Source organism: Lineus longissimus, chromosome 9 (genome assembly GCF_910592395.1).
Source record: "Lineus longissimus chromosome 9, tnLinLong1.2, whole genome shotgun sequence".
NCBI classification, from domain to species: Eukaryota; Metazoa; Nemertea; class Pilidiophora; order Heteronemertea; family Lineidae; genus Lineus; species Lineus longissimus.
The window spans coordinates 1,138,885-1,164,692 of record NC_088316.1 but is presented as its reverse complement, the minus strand read 5'-3'; the positions used below and the strand labels follow the sequence as shown (position 1 = coordinate 1,164,692).

Sequence of the window (25,808 nt, the reverse complement as noted above, 5' to 3'; positions counted from 1 at the left end):
GTTAATTACAAGGAGCCTTATTAGCCTAACGAATATAAAAAGTGCGGGTCAGGAATCATTTTGTTATGCTATCCTAAATGAGGGCCTGCTCCATGAAACAGAAGTTTGCATTAGGTTGTAAACTATTGGTAATCACATTCGAATAAAATGAGAGAACTATGTATCCCTGTGTATGACGTTATGGTCTATTTGATATTTTGTCCGATGACAGATATTTAGGGCGGATGTAAATTTACCAAATGTCACTTGTTCGGAAGAAGTCACAATATTGAAAACATAGATTATTACATCTGTTATGACGGTATAATGGAACTAGGTATCCTATCGATGTCTGACTTCCCTAGGTATTTGATGTCGTATTTGGTCTAAGATGTTCTTGGCCGACATAAATTTGTCGAAATGTGAGTTTACTCCAAAAAAGTCACAAAGTGAATTGAAAGTGTATCCGTATGTATCCCTATCACTGTCTAACATGTCTGCATATTTGATATGGTACTTGGTCGAATGACAAAATGTTTCAGTTGGTGTCAATTGGCCTACTGGAATCAATTCTACACTCCGTACAAAACTGGTCACTATTCCGATCAAACAGTCATCGTGGGATACTACGCCCATGTTTATGAAATTAAATTCCGCCACAGCAATGATATTTAGCTGCGTTATCAAATTAGTGAAATCCAGCCAACTTGCCCGTACTGAGTTAGGCCAGACCAACCTGTTTTGTTGATTATTGGTGAATAGGGTTACGGATGGCAGGTTGATTGGTTGTCAGTGGTGAAAAGTTTGACGTACAGTGTGGTCCAAAAAGGTTAGACCTTTTAGTTTTAACCCCGCACCCCTCGACCAAAATAGGCTGAGGGGTATTGCCGTCATATCAGATGTTGGTCAAAGTGTACCTTAAGCTGTCAGTTCGTACATCTGTCAGTAATTTCTTTCTCACTGATTTCCAAGAGATCAGCTTTGACCAGCGATTCAATATTTTGTGTGTCCAGGGATCAAGCCAGTCCCCCTTCCTCCGGATGTGCAGTTCGAACAAAACTGGTTGGTCTGGCCTTACTCAGTACAGGCAAGTTGGATGCTCCTGAGTTTCATTGGATGCAAAAACAAAGAATTATTCTGTCCGGCCTTTGGAACTTGATTATATTTCCTTGATGTGGTGCGCTAATGCTAAATGTTGTTTTGGGAGTTGGGCCGGGTTGGGAAATGAATAGCCATACTCTTTGATGGAAGATATAGCTGCATGGTATTAAGTGACTATGTGCGTTATATCATTCATGTTCAACATGTGGCCTTTTGATACATGTCATGGAGAAGCCGCTCTTCACAACAGAACCAATTTGAGCAGGACCTATCTACTAAGGACACCCTTGGGACTGACAAGTACTGTCCCTAATAGAGAGGTGTCCAGGTTAGAGAGGTCCAATAGAATGGAAACCACCAACATTGGATCAAAACTAGTGTCATTAATAGTCTGGGTATCGTTATAAGAGAGGTGTCTATGAAGGGAGGTTCCACCTACACAGCTGGCTATCAATTTATCATTGGAGCAACACCATCTCCGTCTTCAGGGTTAAACGGGAACTGAATTTCTTGATTCGTTTAAAATGATTATTTTTTGTCCCGTCTAATGCTGATACTCTCTCTTTAGATATCTGTGTGTCATATGATGCACAGACCCGCATCTCTAGCGAAATTAACTCTGATTCAGACTTTGTGAATATGTCATTTTGCTTTGATTATTACATCGTTGATTGTTATGGTGCAATAGTTATTGACGTGGGCTCTTGGTATACCATGACCTTGTGATAAATGTTGTGATTTGGGTAACTTAGGCAAATTATCTCATGATGTATCATGCAGGCGACTGCTTTAGTGATTTATTGTCCAATTGTGCACCATGGGCCACTGGGGGCAGGGACCATTTAAAAATTGGGAAAAATGGTCTAATTTGATATATCAGTTGACGATCTAGTGTGAATCTCAAAATTCCAAACGCAGAAGAGAAGAGGAAATATTGGTTGCATTCTGCACCATTTATCTCATGACGTCACTCGGCCCAAGATCGCTGTTAGTGGCTTTAGGAGTTGTGGTAGCTCCCTGACTTTTAGGTGGAATCTTGGGGAATGAGTGGCAATGTCACAATATCATGTTCAGCATTTTTAAGTGTTGATTGTTCCAGAAATATTTTGTCCAGATATACAATCACTGTCGTAAATTTTGTTTTTTTGGTACGCTGTGCATTTAGCAGATGGCAGCGCTGTCTTTGCTTATAGGACCTTGGCGATAAGCTTGAATTTCGAACGCTGACATATTGGATGGATTTATTAATTGCTAACATGCAAAGACTGCTCAAATACAGTAGCAACCAACTGAATTTGATCTGAATTCAAGGGCGGATCGGGGCGGGGGGTCAGCTTTAGAGATGTCTTTCAGTACTGAGGATATTCATGTTCAAAATTCTAAGATTTTTCCCAGAAAGGAAAGATCTTTGACATTGAAATTTGACACAAAAATCCCTTGATTGTTTTTGTATTGAAAATTGCCTTTCCCCAAAGCAAAGAACTGACTCCCACACTTGAAATTGGCATTCTCCTTGTTTTGAAGGAGTTCTGATTGCTTTAGGATTTCAAGTTTTAGCAAAAGTCTTGGTGCCTGGGGTCCTTAATAAAGAGGATATGTCCTTAATAGAGAGGTGTCCGTTATGGGAGGTTCCACTGTGATTATTTTGGCAAGCTGTTTCAAAACTCTGACGTAGAATTCACAATTTTCACAAGTCCTTTCCATATTCAGACAGTTTTATTTTAAAGTCCTTCAAAAATGTTCGACACGTTCTCTGAAACAGTTGTCATTCTGAGACAGACAAGCCTCCAGGGTTCATTGCACTTCAAATGACAAAACATGCTGTCTCAAACATCTTCGGGAAAATCCGTGTGGGTGGTTTTTCCTATCATTGGCTGTACTAATACAAGATAGACATCCAATATATATCAGTTTTTACACAACTCAGTTTTTTTATGCATCCATTTTCTGGCTAATATTGCTAACGCAACAAAACATCACCAGAGAAAAACACCTGACGTCTCCGTGTATTCCGTTTCAACAACACCAGGAAGAAATTCAAATCGCTTGGTACAGTCTGTTCCATCGGAGTTGGGCTGTTTTTTCTCTCGTTACCACAGAACAAGGTATGAATGATCCAGTAAATTGATTGACACCACCTCCTCTCTATTCTGCGTCTTTTTTTATCGATCGCAGTCTGAGGTATTCATGGCAGTGATACTCACGCTACGATACGCTTTTTCCTCGGCAGCGATATTACATCATTATTCTGGTAATCGACGTGTGTTCTTAGTGAATCAGGAGTCTGCCGGGATTCAAAGATTTATGCAGAACACCTTACGTTCCTCACACCAAAATCAACCATGTTAGTCAATCTCTTCAGCATGCACGTCAATCTGCACATCGACCCAGCAATTTTGTCCAGCTTAGATTGAAATTGAATTTAAGACCTCATCATGATCAAATCACCGCTCAAAACCCGTTGGAAAATTTCTCATTATCATTAGGACAAAGATGTCGCTGATGAATCATGGGATACATCACCACAGGAACCCAGCGTACGGTTAGCTGCGTCTGTCAACAGAACACGAGTCGTTTAATTTCTTGGCTTATGTTCCATCAGCGCATTTGATTATCAGTGTTCTTCAAGCAGAACGCTTCATCAGTATTGGTTTACCTCGTTTAGGGAGCTGCGAGACATGGCATATTTTCTCACCGAGTCCATGGTGGAGTTTCCTTCCTTCAGCAATGGTATCAGAAAAATTATGCTGAAATACTTCATTGATGGTGTACCGCGTTACAAATATATGGGTGTAGCAAAGGGATGGTTGCATGACTCCCTACTTTTTTCCTGAATTACCAGTTCGCACAGCATACCCCTCTAATTGACTTTCAGAACAGAAATATAAACCATCAAGAATCAACAAACAAACATTTTTCGTTCTAAATAGATTTATTGTTCATTCACATCAATCATTTGAAAAATTTAGCTGTATCGAGTCACACTTCTAAAACACGTTACATCTCATGTCATATATCCTATTTTACATAATTGATAACCTGTGTTGTCTGTTTTTGAAGCAAATACTTCTGATCTAGAAACTTCTGTTACTCCAGTCTTTAATTGTCTTGTTTGAGGCCACACCAATTCAGTTAGTTGGATATCGGGGGGGATGAGTCACTTTTCCCAAAATTTCGAGGAAAGAAAGACAAACATTCTAGGTTATATTGGGGAATGGAGATTGAAGGCTAGATGACTCTTTTAACTCCCCCCAAAAAGTGACTTTTTTTCTCATAGCCCCCCCCTCCCCCATGTGGCTGATCCCTGGTTCAGAAGTCACCAGGATATCGCCAAGTGTCAGTCTTTCGTTTGGTCAGTAAAGTGGTTCTGCTGAGATCTTACCGCAATCTCCTCAGCCCTAGGGTAAAATGAGTGCATAGATGATGCAATCAAAGGTTAGAGAGTCTAGTTGGGGACGAGATTGATCGTCCCCTGAACCCAAACAGTACAAACTGAAGTACACACTGATTCCAGGCGTTCGAGGCTGGCCACTCTGTGGGAAGGTTGGATGGAGATCAAGGCCCCTCTTGTAGCCCCCATTATCCAACTAATTAAATTGGTGTTGCCTTATTGACACACTGTATAATAAACAGCGCTGTTTACATGCGTAACAATAATAAAGGTATTGGCACCTCAAAAATTTGTGGCGAAAAATTGCAAATCATATTTACAAGTGGGAAACAAAAAAGACCAACATGGAACCAATACATGTTTCAAACCATTGGGATTAGTCTAAATGAACCTTAAGCACCAAACTCGCTGCAATCTTTTTCTCAAAATAATATAATTACACAAAAATGTGAAAAATTACATCACCTGTCACTAGAAGTAAGAGACATGTCAGTTTAGAATATGACCTATGACTGGACATCCTGTATCTTGTGGTACAATGGAAACTCGTTAGCTCTAACCAGTGGCTGATATACTGATAAGATACCCTTAGATGGGGTGACATTGGCCTAAAGTAGCGTGATTACTTGAAACTATAGTTAGTTGACTGTGGTCAGAAGGATTCTTCCCCGCACTTCATTGGCTGAGTTGCTGTCACATGACTACATTGTCATGTCATCTTCGTTAATGAGTAAACTGGTAGAAAACTAGTGTAGTGCTCCAGAAATGAATGGGGTGTGACCTGCATGCGACTTGGCAATCACTACAGGACAAATTGATGGCGAATTTATGGACATCTTGATTGCAATGTACTAATGCCTCCAGTGTATAATACATTACACCTCGTTTAGATGTGTTTAGTCATGCGGCGGTTTCAGTGTCATCACCATAACCACTGTGTTGGGTACAAAATATGGAAGTTTTCAAAAGGCAGTGAAAGTCATATTTCAGTGTTCAGTTTGTGTCAGAGTGTTTGGTGAGATGGCCGAACACAATTGTCGTGTTGTTAGGCTACGTCGCAAGTCGTGTCATCAAAATCGCACTTTACGGAGTCTGATATCTGAATACCTCAGCCTGATACCTTAGTCTAAATATTGGATACATGTCGCATAGTGTACTTATTTGAAACTTGTACTGAAGAGATATCCCTCTTAGTTTTGGAAGATTCGTTTTTTTGTTTTACATGTATAATTGTACAATGTGATGACTTTACAGGAAAAGCTCTTAACACAAGCCTTGCACTGAAATATCGTTGACCTAGAGATTCACCACAAATAGCACGCATTTGTCTGGCTGATTGGTCAAATCAAATCACTGTAAAAGGTGAATATGTGACTCGCTCTACCAAAACTAGGCGCTAAGCATCTGAACTCGACAGGTTGATACGGACTTGTTGTTCATTTCCCTATTGTAGACCTTTTGTGAAATCTATTACAAACTGATTTGGTCACATTTCACAAAAGGTCTACAATAGGGAAATGAACAACAAGTCCATATCAACCTGTCAAGTTCAGATGCGACAAGCGCCTAGTTTTGGTAGAGCGGGTCACATATATGCAAATGTTTTATTTGAGAATTTCAACTCATATTCACTGACTCAATAATTGCAAACCTTAGCTGCAAATGTCATAGCATAGTCTATCGCCAACTGAAAAGAATTGAATTTGCCTTCAAGCAAATGTCACGCCAGATATTTCACAGTGATAATATTGGACTAAATACAGCCAGAGGTGTTTTTAAATTATTAAGGCAAGGTGCTGTTTGATTAACGATACAACAACACGATCATTGCCTTCTAGACAACAGAATAGATTCTCGTGATAAATAAATGTAAATGGGTTGACAAAGGAAACTTCTTATAAAAAAATACGACAACAACAGTTTGGTGCTTTTTTCTCTTAAGTGAGCCTCGTTTGAAGCAAAAATACCACTATTAAATGTTCGACGTTTTTGCATCAAAAAATTCGATGCATTGTCATTTTGTTGTGAACCATCTCCAGATACAGACACCGTTTCTCCCAGAGCCTTTGCCAGTCTTTGAAAAACAAGGCAGACACCATATTTGGTCGTTCCATCCATTTAATCACATCATCTCATTCTCAAAACAGATTATCAACAATAAACAAACACATATTTCATTTGTGATCGACTGGAAGGTCCTTTACAGCATATATGTCACTCACGAGCTCTGTAATACAAAATCTCCAGCTAAATGTTCTAATACATCCTGCAAGGATCGCATTGTAAAAATGTTTTTCTGACAGCGTAACATGATTTTCGAGTGGGTCAAGCAAGGAGAATTGCGAGAACAATTATATTTACCATCTTTTGCGATTTGGTGCTGGGAAGTTATGAATATGAAGGTTTTACCATTTATCTTCTTGTCACACATGTTACACTTAATAGCAGTTTAAATCGCAGGTAGCAGCAATTCAAATAACTCGTTTTCCAGGGGCTTATGGCTGGCCGGCAATGGTTGCATGGATTTGCTGCATTAAAGTATCAAACTTGTTCGCGTTTCACTCATGACAAACTATTTACGATTTATTGTATTCCAATTACGAATTTATTCCACAAATGAATAATATAAAGTAAACAAAAGATCATTACTTGCATAACCTCAACCAGTGAAAGCATTGGAAGTCACAGAGAAAATATGTAAATAAAACAGATCCTGTCGATTGCGCATCGAGAATGTGAATGCCCCTTTCTCTTGGCGAACTTATTAATAAAATATGCATACCATTAAAATGAAATTGTTGGCGAGTTCACACAGCAAAAGTTTATTTTTCAAAATTACTTGAGAGAAAAAAATTTCTCAAAAAAAATTTCTCAAAAATAATTTTCTCCAAAATATCTTTTTTCTTAAAAGAAATAATTTTTCTCAAAAAAGAAAACCCCCCAAAATTTCTCCAAAATGAAATTTTCTCAAAAAATTTGTTTTCTTCACGTATTAAATTTTCATCCAAAGTAATTCTCAAACAAAAACTTTCAAAAGTTTTTCAAAGATTTCGCCCCTTTTTCTCTTTTCTCCCTTGCAACAGCCTCCTACTGCCAGAGTGAGCTGCAACGAAAGCATCATGAAATAACTCGCTTATTAAGGCCTTTCTCCACAGAAGCACTTTACGCTCAGCATCATGACTATTGTTACTTGACACTATGCTGCACACACGAACAAGTGACTTGTGCATGAGACACAGCGTGAAAAGACAATGTGTTGGAAGGCCTTTTACCATTCTTTACCCTGAAACCTAAATTACATTATTCGTAACAGGAAACTTTTACTGTGTGAACGAGACGATATATGTGCCGGGCAGTCAAAAAAGTGTGTACCATTGATCTGGGCAAATAGATAAAATATTATACCATTGAGTGTGACTTTATACAGCGATTATTATTTCGTGAACTGTTATGATATTATATTGTATACAAAACTCCACAGCACACCTTTTCTTTCTAAGAATATAATAGTTTTACTCCATGCAGCAAACTTAGAAAACACCATCAAATGTGACTTATACAGCAATATATGTGGTTATTTTGAGAACTCGTATCATATTGTATCATTTCAATAGCTTATTTGCGAATAATATAACAGTTGAAATCAATGCAACAAACTTATAAAATGCAATCAAAATGCCGGAGTCCATTCAGCAATATATGTGTGCTAGGCAAGAATTTGCCACAAATAAAATCATTTTTGAGAACAAAATGTCAATGGCCTTATCCCAAAAGGGCCTTGATTATCTAAAACACTTAGGCCTGTTTGGGATGAGGCCATATATATATAATTTATGTCAGAAATCATACACTTGCGATATTAAAGGTTTGCAACTTGTTCCAAGAAAGACGGTCTTAAAATCTGCTTCCCAATATCAACCTGTGACGGAATTTGGCGAAAAATTTACCAGCAAACATCAATAAATATACAAAATAGAATTTGCAAACAATATACACTTAGAGTTATGTAGTAATGTGTTCAAATTCATTGGCAAATTAGTCATTTGGAGATTCAGGGAATTTTAAGCATCCAGAAGACACTCATGATAGTCAGTGAACACTTGCGTTTGACCAGCTTTTTGTTGGTGCACCACGGGGATAATAAGAATTATATCGGTCTTATGAACAGGACCAATTTGAAATTTCAAAATTTCTCCCCCAAAAATTCATAATTTAAATACACAATGCATCAATTCAAAATAAAGATTTCACTGGGTGACGTTAATGCAGCCTCAAAATTAAAGTCGAAATCAGTGTCTGAGGCTCATAATTAAAGTCCAAGTTGGTGTTGTAATGATACACAAATCCGGTATTATCTCAATAACGCACTATAAACCAGCTACTACAGCAAACGTTTTCAGAATTGTATATGTTGTAAAGATGGAAGTTCAGCTGTCATTATTATAGGCAGGCTTAGACAGACTTGGTGTGCAAGAACCCTCGGTGGAATCAATTGTCTATATACTTGAAATGACCATAGAGATAATTCATAACCCCAAATACTGAGATCAGGGTTGGTTGGTATAAAGAGTAATACATCCATCTTGTGATGGCTCGAGTGACCCTACCTCCTTTCGGTCATTACAGCTCAAAGGGCATGAAAAGGTCGATATTATAATAACCATCTCGGTGAATAAATTACACAAAGAATTCATCTGTACCTTTGAGGTCAGTGCAACAGGAGGCCTGTCTTGACAGTTTTGAAAATACACCTAATTAGGCCGATATCAATTGGATTACTTTGTAAACAAAGTTACACTGACCTACCAGGACACAGACTGAAACCCTAGGTATATTTCTACAGGAAAAACTGAGTCAATCAGAAATCCTCTCAATTTTCTAAATGGTACTAACCTGGTACTGAAGTCTATCGTTGGAGTAAGTGTTGCCTTCTAGTAGTCTGGATGACTCCTGACCCGTTTGAGAACGAATAAGTATTCTCAAAATGGTTGAAATATACATACATAGTATAGTGATCGTTAGAGAAAGGTTTCTTACTTTTTTAAGAAGTTACTTCAGCGATAAGATCCATGGATTATGGAAGATACTAGGACATGTAGGATAAAGATTATCATCTTTCGGTCGCCTAATGAAGAAATATTCAAAATAGAGGTTTTTTGGTACAGATTGGTGATCAAGTTGCTTTATTAGCAAAAGGATAGGAGTATGCAGCACTATGCCAGGCTGGGATTTCTCAGAAGCCACATTTATCATATCATGTGTCATGACTCAGGTGAACTGAAAAACAGTTGTTTTTTGTCGCGTGGAAGAACTCACGTGACCTGAAGAATGAACAGCTGTCTTTGTCACGCGTAACACTTGCTTGATAAAGTATAAACAGTAATTTTTATCACGTGAAAGGACTCAATTAAACAGAAGAATCAATGTTCATCTTTGTCACGTGTTAGGAATCATGTGATATGAAGAATGAAGAGTCATTTTCGTCACGTGTAACACTCACGTGAACTAAAGAATGAACAGTCCACTTTGTCACGTGTAGTCTGTTGCGGAGAGATGAGGCATTATAAGAAGAACTGTACATGCAAGCAACAACAGTATTTTAGCCATGCGTTGAGCTTCTGATCACAAAGTAAAATATACAAACATTTTGCATCCAATTATTTACAGCAAACGTATTACAATTATTTACATTAGTGCTTTTAGAGACAAAAAGAGGGCGACACGGTCTCCTCTCTGGAAATTATACAGTGTGTCTCGATGAAAAGTTTCACTTTCTAGACTGTAGATCCAGAACAAGTCGGCTAATGGGCTTGTAAAAAATCTTGATTCACTTTCTATTGATACTCACTGGACCTGCTTTTGGAGATTATATGTTGGTAGTGATTCTGAAGCCCTATGGCATGAGGCTCAGATAAAGAATGTAAAATGTGTAAAAATGTCAACCCCTTATTTTGCCAGATTGAAATAAGGGTGATTTTCAGTGGAAGATTCACAATTACGAACCACCGTGTCAGATATACTAAGAAAACAAATATAGAAAGAATCCATCAGAGGGCAATAACGAGGAAGAGGAATTGTCGTGTTTAAAGGCAAACAAGGACGATGATAATAAGGGTGTTACAATACTATTATGACTGATACTGCAGCTCGTCTCATATACATCAATACAAAAATCTTATACAATCGTCCCATAATAATATGGATCATCATCTAAATTCAAGTTTTGTGTATCCGTTGTGGGTGTATAGGTGGAGCTTTGGTAGGATTCAGCTGGCGATAACGCTGGAACCGTCGAAGAAGTCAGATAACCGCTTTCCGTGTAACCAGTCGAAGAAAACGGTCTTTCTGGTTTAAAAGTTGAGCGAGGAACTGTATTAGATGTGGGGGACCTGTTGTCATGGTAACCAGTATCCGTTTCAGGAATTTTTGGCGGGATTGGTCGGTGGTTAGACCGATTTGAACGGACTGTATCAGCTTGTGACCGGTTTGAACGCATGGTCTCTGGTGCTGACCGGTTTGAACGCACCATCTCTGGTGCTGACCGGTCTGAGTGTATTGTATTAGTTCCTGACCGGTCTGAGTGTACTGTATTAGTTCCTGACCGGTTAGACCGAATGGTGTCCGTCCCTGACCGATTTGACCGGATTGTGTCCGAACCGGATGGATTAGACCGGATATTATCTGACCCGGATGGCGAGCATGGAGAAGCAGTTGGATTATGTACACCTAAACTACCTTGCCACTGGCGATGTTGCTGATTACTAAATATATGTGTTTTTTCTTCATCTCCCTCCTCGGGGAACCGGTAAGGGTCCGAGTAATAGGTGGAATTATTTATTTTGACAGTACAAGTCGGTCCATCGTCCTCCTCGAATAAATCCGTTTTTGTATTACTTGTATAAACTATATCTCGTTCAATACTTGCAGTTTTCAGTTTCTCAGCCTTTTTGAGTTTCTTTTTCTTTTTCTTATTGCGCCGTTGAACGCACACATAACACGCGATCACAATTAAGGCAATGATAATAACAGCAGCTAAGATTACGCCCACGATCGTACCGATATCAAAATATATGAAATCTAACTGAGGTTTTCTGGTGCGTTTCATTACGAGTACCTCGATACTTGCCTCTGATTGGCCAGCGTAGTTCGTCCCCATGCAGTAGTATTGTCCAGAATCGTTGATATTTACGTTATATAATTTCAAAGTAGTAGTAAAATTATAATCATTGCCATACATGTTTACAATGTGGTATAATTTTTGTTCCTCTAGTAATTTTGTTCCTTTGTACCACTTTGCTGTTCCTTTTGGCTTCGCGTAAATCTCACATGTTAAACTAACGTTCGTCCCACTAAAACTATTCACTATCGCTGTGCTCGTCCCGATTATGGGCGTGCATGCAAAGTGATCAATTTGTAAATTCGGCCACTCACGTCGCTCCATCTGATGTGGCGAAACGCACGTCGGCACCCGGTCACCGACCCACCACGTTATATCATCCTGTGCCATCTTTAACCAGATTTTAATCCAGCGAATATTGCAGTCACAGTGCCAAGGATTTCCCCATAGCTTTAGAACCTCCAAGGAATGTGAATTCAATGTCGAATGGACCTCCGAACTTAGTGTTGTTAACTCATTATATGCTAAGCTTAACTCCTTTAACTGGTTTAGACCGAGGAAAGCGCGTTTTTTTATCGTGTCTATTTGGCAATGTTCTAAGGTGAGAACCTCTAATGCTGGAAGGCCGGGGAATGCATAGTCTTGAATGAGCTTTAGAGGATTTCTGTTGAGATTGAGGTGTACGAGGGATGTGAAATCATGGAAGACATCGTAGGGGACCACATTTAGCTTATTTCCCTCCAAATCTAAACTAATCAGATTCCTAATGCCAAAGAACGCTTCGTGCTCAATCCGGCTGATCTCGTTAAAACTTAAATACAAATGATGCAGATCTTTGAAATCTAAAAACATATTGTCGAATAGTTTCGTAAGTGAGTTGTTTTTGAAATCGAGTGCTTTGATATCGTGCGGTAAACCGAGTGGTATTTCCATCATACCTCGCCCGGTGCAGTCTGCCGTATAAATCCCACCGGACATTAACGTCGTGCACGCCAAAATAACTCCAGGTAGGAAAAGAGGAAGCAATATAAAAATATTAAATATCACAAGGTGGTATTCCATCTTGTCGCTAGATCCTGCCTGCTGTTAGTAATGTTTGCCAAATTTGCGGAAAGACTATAAAAAAATTCACACCATGTTCGACCACGCTACGAATGATTCGGGTTCACATTAGAACAAGACATTCAGCATATTTTACCGGTCATTTCAAAAGTTTTGCACCTTACTTGCTCAAGTCACTAAAAATGTGCAGAATTTGATGGCCAGTTTAGATCCTGGAATACACCGGAAAGTTCATTTCGTGGTGTAATGCACTGTAAAGTTCACTTCATGGAATGCACGGTAAAGTTCACTTCATGGAATGCACGGTAAAGTTCGATTCATTGGATGCACTGTAAAATTCAGTTCTTTGAATGCACTGTAAAGTTCGGTTCATTGGATTCACTGTAAAGTTCAGTTCCTTGAATGCACTGTAAACTTCTCCTCTTGGAATTGCACTGATTTACTGTAAACTTTGCCAGGATTTAATGTAAACTTTGACTAGGATGCTTATGCACTATAAACCTTGTCCTGATTTACTGTAAATTGTTTTTTGTTGGAGTTTGGTGTAAATTTCAATTGGGTACCAGAATGTGCAAGAAAAACTAAATGTCTGCTCCGTGCGCTGTAAATCCTACAGATTTGCCAAAATCTCTGTAAATCCCTCTCCTAAGAATGCATTGTAAACCTCTTTGAGAGACAATTTACTATAAAAGTGACTTGTTTGCCCAATTTCACTGTAAACATCTGGTGTAAAATTCACTTCAGACTCAGGGTTTCCTAAATTGTACTGGAAACTTATAGTTTTCTTGATTGCACCGTAAACTTTGCTCAGCTTTAAACTCAAATTGTTGTCAAAATGCACTTGAGAGTTTGTTTGCCTGGTTTCATCACAAGAGCATGTAGGAATACACTGTGTTTGCCCACGACTGTAAACTTTTGCACTGTAAAGTTGAGTTGTAAACACTTTGCGAGAATGTAAAAATTCGATGAATTACTTTTATAAGTAAATTTCCTAACGCCTGTGATACTTGTTGTTGGAAGTGTGTTACAATCTATAGACTCACTTCGATAGATATCAGTTGTAAACTACAGTCAACTGGATATCGATTCTAAATTTGTAAGTTATAGTTTGTATTTTTTTGTATTGTCTCCTGTTGGTTTTCACATATTTCTTTTGTTGTCCAACCTTTTAACATTCAATATCAAGTATAATCCGGTTAAAGCAGAATTGACATTTTCAGATCTGCTTTATAGAGTCCATAAGAGACTCATTGTTCACTCACTGTCTCATAAAATCGTTAGAAATCTTTAGAATGACAGTGAAAATGTCCCTGACTTTCAAAGACCTTGAAAATTTGTCTTCATAGTCCTTTATATACTCTTCCTGCTTTGATACAAGTGGGATTCCTTCCTAATGCGAGACTATGACTGGGAAGCAGAATTGTCGCTGATTCTTGGCTCATTTCTAAAAAGATTTTTTACACCATTTAAAAAGATTTCCTTTCTCTTGGTAGTGACCAAGATCTCTAATGCAATGTACGGATCACAGCAGTTCTATGAAACAGTCCATTTCAAATGAATGTTGCATGCTTTTTACTAAGTCTTCAAAAATGCTATCCTTTGCAGATCCAGGTATCGAAAAGGCTATCCTTTGCAGTTTCACGTGTCAAAAAGGCTATCCTTTGCAGTTTCACATGTCAAAACGGCTATCCTTTGCAGTTTCACATGTCGAAAAGGCTATCCTTTGCAGTTTCACGTGTCGAAAAGGCTATCCTTTGCAGTTACACGTGTCAAAAAGGCTATCCTTTGCAGTTACACGTGTCGAAAAGGCTATCCTTTGCAGTTTCACGTGTCAAAAAGGCTATCTGTTGCAGCTTTTTTTGTCAAATATGCTATCCTTTGCAGTTGCGTGCGTCAAAATGATACAATTTCACATCTGACATGCCTGACACCATCACCTCAAATACCCTCTAACATTTGTCTAATAACAACCATAATTTGGATCCAAATACAGCTGACATGAATATCCATGATCCTGTTAAATACCATCATAATCATTTAGACAGCTTTTAATTGCTCATCTCATTACACCCTTATGACTTATGATGTGTTCACGCAGCTGCCCCTAGTTACTGAAAACTATTTGTAATTTCAAGCAGCTTTTCCCACTTTTTTGAATATTGACCATGAGATCGCCTGATGCCAGAATATCCACCAATATGGCTTTGCGGTTCAGTAATTTTTCCGAGTATTTTAGAGTCAATTATTGAGATATTTCCTTGAAAGTGACCAAAATATTTTATCATTGCTGTACATAATCTCCTTGAATTCGCGAAAGTATTGCAACAGAAGTATGCAATAGTTTGCTGACACTGATCCAACACTAATTCAACACTTATTCAACGCTTATTCAACACTAATTCAACACTTATCCATCACTCGTTAGTTGTGGGTTATAATCCAGGCTGGTGACGATATTTGAATCAGCTCTAGCAGAACAACAGCAGTTCCACTTAACACTATACCGACACTTATCTGAATCAAATTTCACAGGATGCGATACGAGTCAGTAAAGAGCACATTAGTGATCTCTGAATCAAGTTCTCCATATCGATGGCAGTACCATCGAGCTCAGCGCTGACTTTACGAATTTCACAGAATGCAACGCTCGTCGCGAACTCAGCACATAAAGAGCACACAAGCAATACCATCAACACTGATAAGAATCGCCGTCAACTTAATCGCAGCTCTTTAAAACGTAATCATAGCATCATGATTCGATCTTATAGATATCGGATAAACTACTTTTAATGCGAAGAATCCTGGCTTGATCTTCGAGATCAGAGATTGTCTCTTCAAACAGAGCCTTCTCTATCCTTATCTTAATCCTGCTCCCAGTAGCCCAAGTCAATCTGAAACATATCCACTCCAGTTAAGATATCGTGATCTCAGAACTCTGCCTATCCTCGTATCCTCATTATCAGAATCAATATTCCTCACCACTTGAAATTGACACAACTTCACCTTAAATTGACACAGTAAAATGACACAGTCATTCCTCAGATATCAACTTGGCATCTTTTATTGCAGGTCATCCAATATCTGTCAGTTGTGACATTATAATCCACATTTTTTGAAAGTTTTCTTTGATCTAGTTTCAAGAATGCTAATTTCTGACTGTTATGCCTAATGATTATGTCATCCAAATTGACAAGATTCTCATACTTTAGCTATGAAATTTCATCCGAGTGAAATTTTAGGTTTACTTGTTGGTGTATACAGAATTTCAGTGTACTACAATCTCAGTGTTGAGATCCTTTTGGTGTTATGCTCAGTTCAGTGTTAAGTCGTGAAAGTTTGAAAGGATAACACTCCTGTATGAACAACAAGTGAATGTGACTGCAAATCTTGACAATAAGTTTTTGTTGTGACGCGTTTTCCGATAGTTTAGTGGCCTAAAAATTTCAGCCTACTCAAAGCATTGTTATAGATTTCAAAGTCTTTTGAGCTTAAATTAGATAATGTTTTTGCAAAATTATGAAATATTTGCACTATAATCCAGTAACTTTATCCAAATATCAGCAGTTGATATTTTTCAATTTAATAAATATTGATCTTGTAGTTTATTCTTCTATCGGCTGTATTCTTGTAAGGTGCGATGTTATTGCATCGGTTCCTATGCTATTAAAGGTGCAGCTCAAATAACGTAGCATATTCCTAAACCAGTCCAAAAACGGCAGTATTCCATGAACGAACTTCGCCCCTGTATCCTTGCATAATTTGAAAGCTTCAGCCTAATCCTATTGTCTGTTTTTAACTTGCTCCCAATTTTTTCTCAAAATGCTCTGTTATCCAAATATCAGTTTAAACATGTTATCTTATCCGATTGTATATTTCCAAAACTGGCTTAAAACACTCTGTTTATCCCAAACTCCGGTTAACTTGCTGCATTCCTAGTTTTGGCTTCCAAATATTGTGTAATGAATATCGGCTGCAATATAGTTCTCGACTATAGTGTATTCCAAACACAGGCTGCACTTAAGTGAATTACAGAATTCAGCTGCACTATAGTGTATTCCTAACATATGCTGCACTTTAGTGAAATGCAAAATTCGGCTGCACTATAGTGTATTCCAAAAGGTGGCTGCACTATAGTGTACTCCAAAGATGTACTGCACTATATTATCAAATTCATAACCTTGGCTGCACTATAGTTTATTCATAACACTAGCTGCAGTTGAGTATATTCCAAACATCGGCATCAATATAGTTCATTTCCTGAACCATAGTGTATTTCAAACATTGACTGGACTATAGTGTATTTCAAATGTTGACTGAACTATAGTGTATTCCCAAAAATTCCGCTCTCCTAAGCTTTCTTGGCTGTTCATCAACTGAGTCCCTTGGAAATTGCTGAGCTATTAAGCCAGCTGTGTCTGTTGATGATTAGACAAGATTATTGCCTCGTTGGGTCGTTGGGTTGACTGGCACATATCCATGGCGACGTATCTTTTTCCCCGATGTTGTGGTGTGTAGTTCAGGCCATCTCCACTAGGGGTGCTCCTGTAATGATAAGAATGAACGAAATATTAGTAGCCAATATCATGGTCTGTAGACAGGATGTTGGAGAGGGGGGCAGAGAGAGGAGACGGTGCCACGTGTCACCTGCGAGGGACCCGTAGACAGCTGGCCACACAACTGAAGACAGGGGCCATGATACGGAGGGGACTGGTAGCGCTGATAGCGGGGTGAGCATTTTTTTCCGTGCCACTATGGCTAGGTGCCAATTGGGTTCATTGGCCCAGTGACCTTGACTTCACCCAGAGGTAGCGTCCACCCAAGCTACTCATGTTTCTCACTTGGTGGGGTCTTTAACCTGCCCTGGCATAGACACCAGATACAAGGTCTCATTCGCAGGACCATGAAAAGCCAGGAATTTCTGTTCCTTGAAAGCCATGCCGGTTCATCCAGAAATCCTTGGTTCTCCCCGAGATCGAAACCGGGCCCTATTGCGTGGTAGCCAGCAGTGTTAACCACTAGGCTATGAGGCTCCTTCATTTAGTTCAGTTAGTTGGACTGATATAAGATACAGTTAGCGATGTGTTAGATCAATATCAATATCAAAATCCATGTCATTTTCAACATCGATCTGTCTGTTCGCACTGTACTGCCTTAAGATCAATATGTCATTGATCCTGCGAAGGGTAATGACCACTATTTTTGCTGTCATTCATCGTATATCTCTGTTAATTTTCCCCAGTCTTCTGTTTACATACTCTTGTTTCACTGATATAAGACCGGTTCCAGCTCAACACCCAGGTGAGTATCACATGTCTGAGCTCAGGAAGAGCATCATATTTCACCATCTCTTCCAGCTATATGCCCACTTACTCCTGGGTGGTGAGAGGCAAGTAGGGTTGAGTGCCTTGCTTAAGGACACAAAACAAACAGTGGTGATCCTTCTGAGAATCGAGCCCATGACCTGATTATGAGCCAGAAGATCTTCATAATACCACTATGCCATGACCTCCACAAGAAAACATCTTACGCCACGGAACAACCTTGGCCACTCTAGCCAATAATATCTGTACGATTATATCTCATTGATTTCCTCTGTTATTCTACTTTCAGGTAAGTAAGCACTTGATCTGGGTTGTGCCCATGCTGTGTGGAGATGAGACGATTAATGTATGTATCGTGATCAGACGGAGATATCGATTTTTTTTGCTTGCCTTTTGGGGAGCTCATGCAATACCGCTGTGTCCGTTATCTATTCAGGTTCATAAATGGAGACCCTTTCGCTTGGCCATAGGAATGAAACTTGGTGTGATGGTACCTTAGGGCTATATGCTCAGATGGATTTTCGTTTTTCGGCCTCCAGACCACCATTTTGGGAATATTTTTGCCGTTTTGAAGCCAATGGTGTCACAGGGAACTTTTCACTTGATTTTCGTTTTGTGGTCTGTGATCAAATTGCAGACAAAATTGTGACAAATTCATTTGCTATGGACTTTAAAAAAAACTTAAAATTTTTAAAAAAACTTTTTAAACAAATTGCACAACACTCAATATATCGTTTGAGAGCTTTAAGTGGCATTACCTAGAATATATTGATCTGAAAATAAGGATTTCCATAATCCGCTCTTCAGTTGGTTAAAATGTTCTCAATCGTTTGATGGTAAAGTTTGCCAATAGTTTGATGGATTATCTCTGTAACGATTAAGGTGGGAATAAGTGCAGATCAGAAGTTTTTTTAACATATTGGGATGTATATGAGTAAGCAAAAAAACTTTAAAATTCTAAAAAATTTTCAAAGCCAAAATTTTTTTGGGGGCTGATGATGTTTCTTCATTTTGAGCAGAAAAAAAAGTGAAAAAAATATTTGGACTGAGAAAATTTTTCTAACCCTAATCCTGTCATTAGTTCAAAATTTTGAAAAATTTTCAAAGTCAAAAAAGTTTTGGAACTGATGTTGTTTCTTCATTCTGAGCAGAAAAAAAACAAGTGAAAAAAATATTTGGACTGAGAAATTTGTTTGAACTTTCCTGATGTCATAGTGGGGTGGTCGCTGACCGGGGTTCCACTGTAGTAGGAAGGTTGAGAACAGCGACTTATCAAGGATCCCTTTTCTCAGAAATTGGTACCGAGTGCTAGATAAGATGCTTCCACATTCTTCGTCATATTCTTCAAACTCCTAATGCACGAGCTATGCAGTTTGATCGCAAAACCCAAACTTTCTCAATGCAATGTAATATCTGGTGTAATTTGGTGCAAAGTAAACACTTCAGACGCTTCAGAAACAAAATTATTTCTTAATTTGAGAACTCATGCAGTTTTCAGAGTTGAGAGTTATTAAATTTTTCCTTATCAGTTGAGGCTGCTTTGTGTTGTAGTGCAGTGATCAGCCAGCTGATGAGGTTTCTAGTGTTGTCATCATCACTAAAAGGAGTTCTCAGGAACAGCACTGCATTGATTCAACTGTGACATTAAGTTTAGATTTCTTTTTCTTATGAAGGCCAACATGGATTTCAGGTTACAGACTTAGGCACCGATACAGGGGATGGCTCATGCCCCCCCCCCCCATTGAGTGCGAATTTTGGTAAAAATATCACCAGGGCACCCCTTTTCAGAGTCCATAAATTCCCCAAAACATCAGTGATTAATACAAAAAGTACAGTGAAGATCCACTGATTTTCCGCTGGGGTAGTTATTTGAGTCGCGATTACAAAATGTCCATTTATAAAAACTAATTACAAGACATGAAATACAGAATCCAAAGACACCGGAGGCCTCCTCAACCGGATACTATTGATAAATTCGCCTCTCAAGAAACAGACAAATATTTGATGAGACTTCCAGCGGAGTATATCTGTTGACCCAAGGGTTTAGAGGTGGCAAATCACTGAAGGCGCTGTTGATCTTGAGCATTTCATTTCCCAAGGCGGTGCAATGATTTGTAAATTTGGCACATTTCTTCAACAGTATGATTATAGCTGTGTTTGAATTTCGGTCTCGGAGTCATGATTTTGAGTTTCTTGAGAGGTCTATCAGTAACTGATTTGTTTCTAGATAGGAGAGGTCTATCAGTAACTGATTTGTTTCTAGATAGGAGAGGTCTATCAGTAACTGATTTGTTTCTAGATAGGAGAGGTCTATCAGTAACTGATTTGTTTCTAGATAGGAGAGGTCTATCAGTAACTGATTTGTTTCTAGATAGGAGAGGTCTATCAGTAACTGATTTGTTTCTAGATAGGAGAGGTCTATCAGTAACTGATTTGTTTCTAGATAGGAGAGGTCTATCAGTAACTGATTTGTTTCTAGATAGGAGAGGTCTGTCAGTAACTGATTTGTTTCTAGATAGGAGAGGTCTATCAGTAACTGATTTGTTTCTAGATAAGAGAGTTCTTTTCTTGGGTGTTGCTAACATTTCATCAAAACCCTTCTCCTCAGACTTGTATTTTCAATACATTATAGAATTTTGGTAGGTCCTGTCTAAACCAGGACCCTCTGCCTCGGGGTGGATCTAGTACAGAAAATGAGAGAAAGCTGGTGTTGACAGTATCCACCTTGATACTCGACACATGTTTCAGTCGGCTGATGTGTGGACACTCTCGTCTGACCATTTGATTATCGCAAGACTGCGCGGGACAAGTAGACTGTCAGGTCACAACAGGCAGAATCATCCTTAGACATGATCAGTCTTCAAACATATATCCTTCACCTCTAATCCTAACCATACAATAAAGATGGCAGATCCATTGAAATAAGACCCAGTTGTATCCAGGCCAGTGAGAAATCTTACCCTCATGATACGTTTGCAAGTCTGAAATCTTTGGTGTGGGTTTGAGGACATTGAGGAACTCAATAAGTAAGATGTTTATCGGAAAGTGCTATGCAAACTGGTCATTTACGTTACTGCGACGTGCAATTATCATCCCTGTGACATGCAACAAAAAGATCTCAAGTGTGCGTATAAACCGGTAACTGCTGGGTTCGATATTGATTGCAAATAGCTGCAACCAATCGAATTGCAGCAGGTCACATGTGAAGTGTGTGAGCCAATGAAATGTTGGTGAAAATCTCACGACCAAGTTGTCCCTTTAAAACAAACACCAAAACAATATATTGATGACATGAGACTTTAACATATAAATTGACTGATTGGTAAAATGACTCTTCAAACGTTTCAAACAAAAGTTTCTTGTGTGACATGTTAGAAGATCTAATTATCGGAGAACATCTCCAGTCAGCAGTCAGTTCACACTTGAGTCGTTGAGATGTGAACTCGGTGATTTTACGAGTCCTAAGTGCCACGGGAAAGTATCGGCCATGAATAAGTAACTTGCTAGCGATACTGAATAGCGGGGCATATGATGCCTGTGTCTCCTTGGAGTGTCATCATGAAGATATAGAATCTGCGTATAAGGGTTTCAGTGATGTTTAGTGGTACATCTGCTGCCAAGGGCCTGGGGCTGTCAGTCGTATATCAAAATATATTTCGGATTCATTGTTACTTCAAATTTGCGAGAGCATTCTCCCTGAGCTGTCAGCACAAGGAAGTTAAGGTTTCAATGATGTTTTGCAGTCCTTTCAAGGTTGCAGTGGACTTGGTGCTGTCTGTCATATATCAGAGAAGATCTTCCGAGATGGCTAAGGGCCTGGCGCCATCTGTCTTCTATCGGAGAAGATACATATGTTGGATTCAGTCTACTTTCCAAGTTCCTGGCTCAGTCTCAGAGACTTGTAAGCAAAACACTTTGGAACAAATTTATGTAAAATTTTGTTTTCTTTTGGCTTGGCGAATAATATCTTCCATTTTCAGCTCAATTTCCATCTCTGTTCCAGTGGGCGGCCCTGCCTGGTTTGCATTAGATGTAAAACATGCAGCCTAAGCTCATATAACATTACATATTGCATTCTGATACCAATACCAACCAGTTGTAAAACCACGCGGAACTTCGTACCAATCTGGTTAATTTTTTCCCTTTTCTTATCTGTGGAATTGCTTTGATCAAATATCGGCTTGATTTTATATCAAAAGAGTTTTTCATCTCGTGAAGGATTTATGTGCAGTTTATGCCTTACAAATTGAAAACGATATTGGAGGACGGATTTTGCACATGTAGCGTACTAGTTTTCAAACTTGAATTGGAATTTTCGGTTTTCACGATATTTCTATCGTAAAGCCGGGATTTTGTTGTGTGGGTTTCAAATGTTTATAACATTATTGAGAAAATGGTACTGAAAATGAGAAATGAGAATATTCATAAGATTGACAAAATGAGAAAATAAAATAAAAAATAAAGATTCTGGTGTCTTTTAGATTCGTTGGTTTGGATATAAGAACAAGAGCCACTGTGGTCTAGTGGAGCAGACTCTCGACTAGTGGTCAAGATGTCCCTGGTTTAAAAACCTGAGGTCGGTCTTCGCGAGTGTATCTAATTGTGCCGATTTCGTGAAAAACAGCGATTTGCAAAAAAATCTCAAAACAAATTTATCATAAAATTTCGTAATCTGCCAAAATAAAAATTATGAAATTTTAATTTTTTTCTTGAATTTTGGCAAATCACCAAAATAACGAGAATTTTTTGCGGTTTCCCAGTAAACATCTTTATGATCAGCAACATGCTCACAATTACCCTTAACGGCGGTCGCGCCTCATTACATATTCCCGCCACATTCCGTTAGCCATAAATCCATCGTTAGGTCCACACCGACCATTATGCACTTCCGAAGCCGGGTATTATCCTGTCAATGATATATTTTATTATGCGGCCCTGTGATTGCGATTTATGTTGCGACGAGTTCGGTTCGATGGTCCGAACATGTGATGGCTGTCGTGACAAGTCTATCAGAAAGTCAAATTCTCCTGGTGTTATTCATCACCAGAACTTGCCAAAATATTGTCTAAATAGCCAACAATTGGCAAAGTTTCCCTTACATGCTCTTGACACAATATTTTCAAATTATCCATGACAGATATATGAGATAATACAAAAGTTTGACAGTTTGATGACAACACTGGTGACTAGTAAGACAATGTGAGATAGCCGAAATAAATGCAGTGGCATTTTGTAACACTTTTTGATATGCATGTTATATTCGCAACCTATTCTTTCCATAAAACATATAATGAAGCAAAAACAAAAGGCGAGTGCCTCTGTCACTTGCGTGGGAAGTTTAATGTCACAAGTCAGTCATTCATCATGCCATGGCTAACATGTATGATAATATGCAGTGTTTGCTGTTGCGTTAATTAGAAAGTTGTGCCTATTTTTGAAAAACACACAACAGTCTACTGATTCTGTGTTAGCTGGGTCTTGTTAATTTGTATCTTGAAGATACACCCGCTTGGGTGTTATTTCTGGCTAGGATGATGTTTCATCAAGTATTCATATACAGTGGAACCCCGGTAACATGACCACTCATGGGACCGAGGTTGAAAGGTTGCATACCAGGGTGTTGTGTTAGTGAAGGGGACAAAATGCAAGAGCTTTGCGTAGATTCTGCTGTAGTGTAGGGGGGGGGGTACAGGATAAACATTGACGGCTGCATCAGCTGAGGGATGATCCCACTGATGACACCTCTGTTGAACGAACTGTAAAATAATTGCCAAAATATTGCTCTTTGCCAAAGATGAAATGTTTGATGGCATAAAGACGAGGCGTGGATTTCACGAGGATATTGCTCCAGACAGGCAGACACCAGCCTGCTGTTTTTCTGTGAACATTTCAATCTTCTGTACATGTATATTCAGGAGGTACAGTGTTTAACATGCATATTCAGAAGATGTTGTGTTAAACATGCACATTCAGTTGAAACCGAGCCCAATAGTAATAAATATTCATACAATTTGGTGTAAAACATGTATATTCAGAAGATGCTGTGTTGAACATGTATATTCAGTTGATACAGTGGCCAACAGTCATGTATATTCAGTTAATTCAGTGTCTAACATGTATATTCAGAAGACACATAAGTGCTATGCATGTTCCTTAGTCATTATGAATTCATCATGAATTCTTGCTTGTATCAACAAGATAATCTTCTTGTCAGTAATTCAGATGGGGCAGGCAATGTACCAAGCCGGGCACTTTGACAATACATGAGCACCCTAGAGAATCAGTTCCCTAGCGGGCAGAGAACATTATCATAAAGGGAGAGCACCGGGCTCTGACAAACCATGCTCTAGCCCGGCAGGGGAAAGTTAGCTTTTGAAAACGAGATGTCACCACTTCCAGCAAACCCAATTCAAATCTCATTGAAGTGAATATGCAGGGCGTGATCCGTACTAATGCCAATGCTTAATAAAACTACATCACCAGTGCATGTATTGCGAGCAATTGCATAGCTCTAGAGTTAGAAGACCATGTATTTGATGAGATTCTGGTCATACTAGTGTCAGTTTTTAGGTAGCATGTTGTTTTTAACAAAGACTTTCTTGTCACCTTTTTCACCTGTTTTTACCATTTGACGCATTCAGTGTTGGTGTGGAAGCAGTTTCGGTTGCCTGGTCATACGCTTGTGACAGGACATAATCTTTGATCTGTGGTGCGTTCTCGGCAGCAGTGATGGTGCTTCACAAATAAGTTATGAGATGCTTCTTATGAGCTGCAAAGTACTAAATGCATGAGTGGCTCTTTAGCACTTTTGTCTGCACTAAGCAAGAGAGTGGTGTAGCAGCTGGTCTGTGAAGACCTGATGGAAGCTGACAGTGATAGGAGACAATAGCCAAGGTACACACTCTGTACACAACTCCAAAGCATGACTCATATTATGATCATATCTTGTTCCATATAAGTCCCTTCCAATCGAAACCATCACCAGATAAAAGAGAATCAAATTCAGCATGTAGAGAATGCATTTCGGTGTGAGTTCTATGTAATGTCTTAAAGAGGGTAGAGTAGGTGTGGCAGCAGGCTGTCACCACACCTCTGACTACACAACTTTTGAATGTATTTCATTCAGTCTTGTCAGAGCAGTCCGTCCAACTCCACAGACGCGGTTGTCTGGGCCTTTTCCTTCTACTCGCGATTGAAAGTAAGAATATTACATTTTGGCAAATTGATGTCGGTTACACAAAATAAAAAAACAATTTGTGATTTACATCATTTGGATTTAGAATTCTTGACGTCTTCTCTGAGTTCATACCGGTGGAAATTTCCATACCCTCATCATACCGTCAAAGTATGCTCCTTGTTCTGTATGATAAATCACTTACTTTCAATTCTCCAGAGTCGATCTCGAGTAGATTTATCGTACCGAGCCCCGTGGGCGATTTCAGTGTAATTGGCGGTTCTAGAAGTGGCCGTATAGAAATTTCAGAATAACCACAATTTGGTCTCAAGATAACCACAATTTCAACGCAAGATCATGTGTGACATACAAAATGTATCAAGACTTGAACGAAATTTAAAGGCATGGTTCTTCTGTGTGTAGGACTTCGTGGTTGAGTTGAAAATTCTCAAGTTAGCTGTTGCTCCTTTTGGACAATTGATGATCAATGAAGTTCTGATGTGCCTTCTTTCCTGACTTATACCCTTCAGGTTTCTTTTTGGTATGTCTACAACAGTTAAAAACCCATTTTCATCTGGTGATGACAAATTTTTCATCTTCCCATTTTGGCGATTCTTGCAGCAGCAAGTGTTTCAGGACCAAATCCAAGAGAGCCGGAGACGA

At 38.9% G+C, this 25,808-nt stretch overlaps 2 protein-coding genes across 4 annotated transcripts in view; one reads left to right on the top strand and one right to left on the bottom strand.

The window, feature by feature from the left end:
- LOC135493918 (protein YIPF5-like) overlaps nt 1-25,808 on the top strand; it is a 145,184-nt gene that overhangs the window by 9,732 nt on the left and 109,644 nt on the right. The window lies entirely within an intron of this gene.
- The window catches only part of LOC135493912 (leucine-rich repeat-containing protein 24-like), an 89,692-nt gene continuing 73,093 nt past the window's right edge, over nt 9,210-25,808 (bottom strand). For all 3 annotated transcript variants that reach the window (XM_064781563.1, XM_064781562.1, XM_064781564.1), the window contains exon 2: nt 9,210-17,192. In XM_064781563.1, coding sequence (XP_064637633.1) covers nt 10,647-12,650 — 2,004 coding nt within the window. In that variant the 5' untranslated portion in view covers nt 12,651-17,192 and the 3' untranslated portion in view covers nt 9,210-10,646. The remainder of the gene's footprint in view (nt 17,193-25,808) is intronic.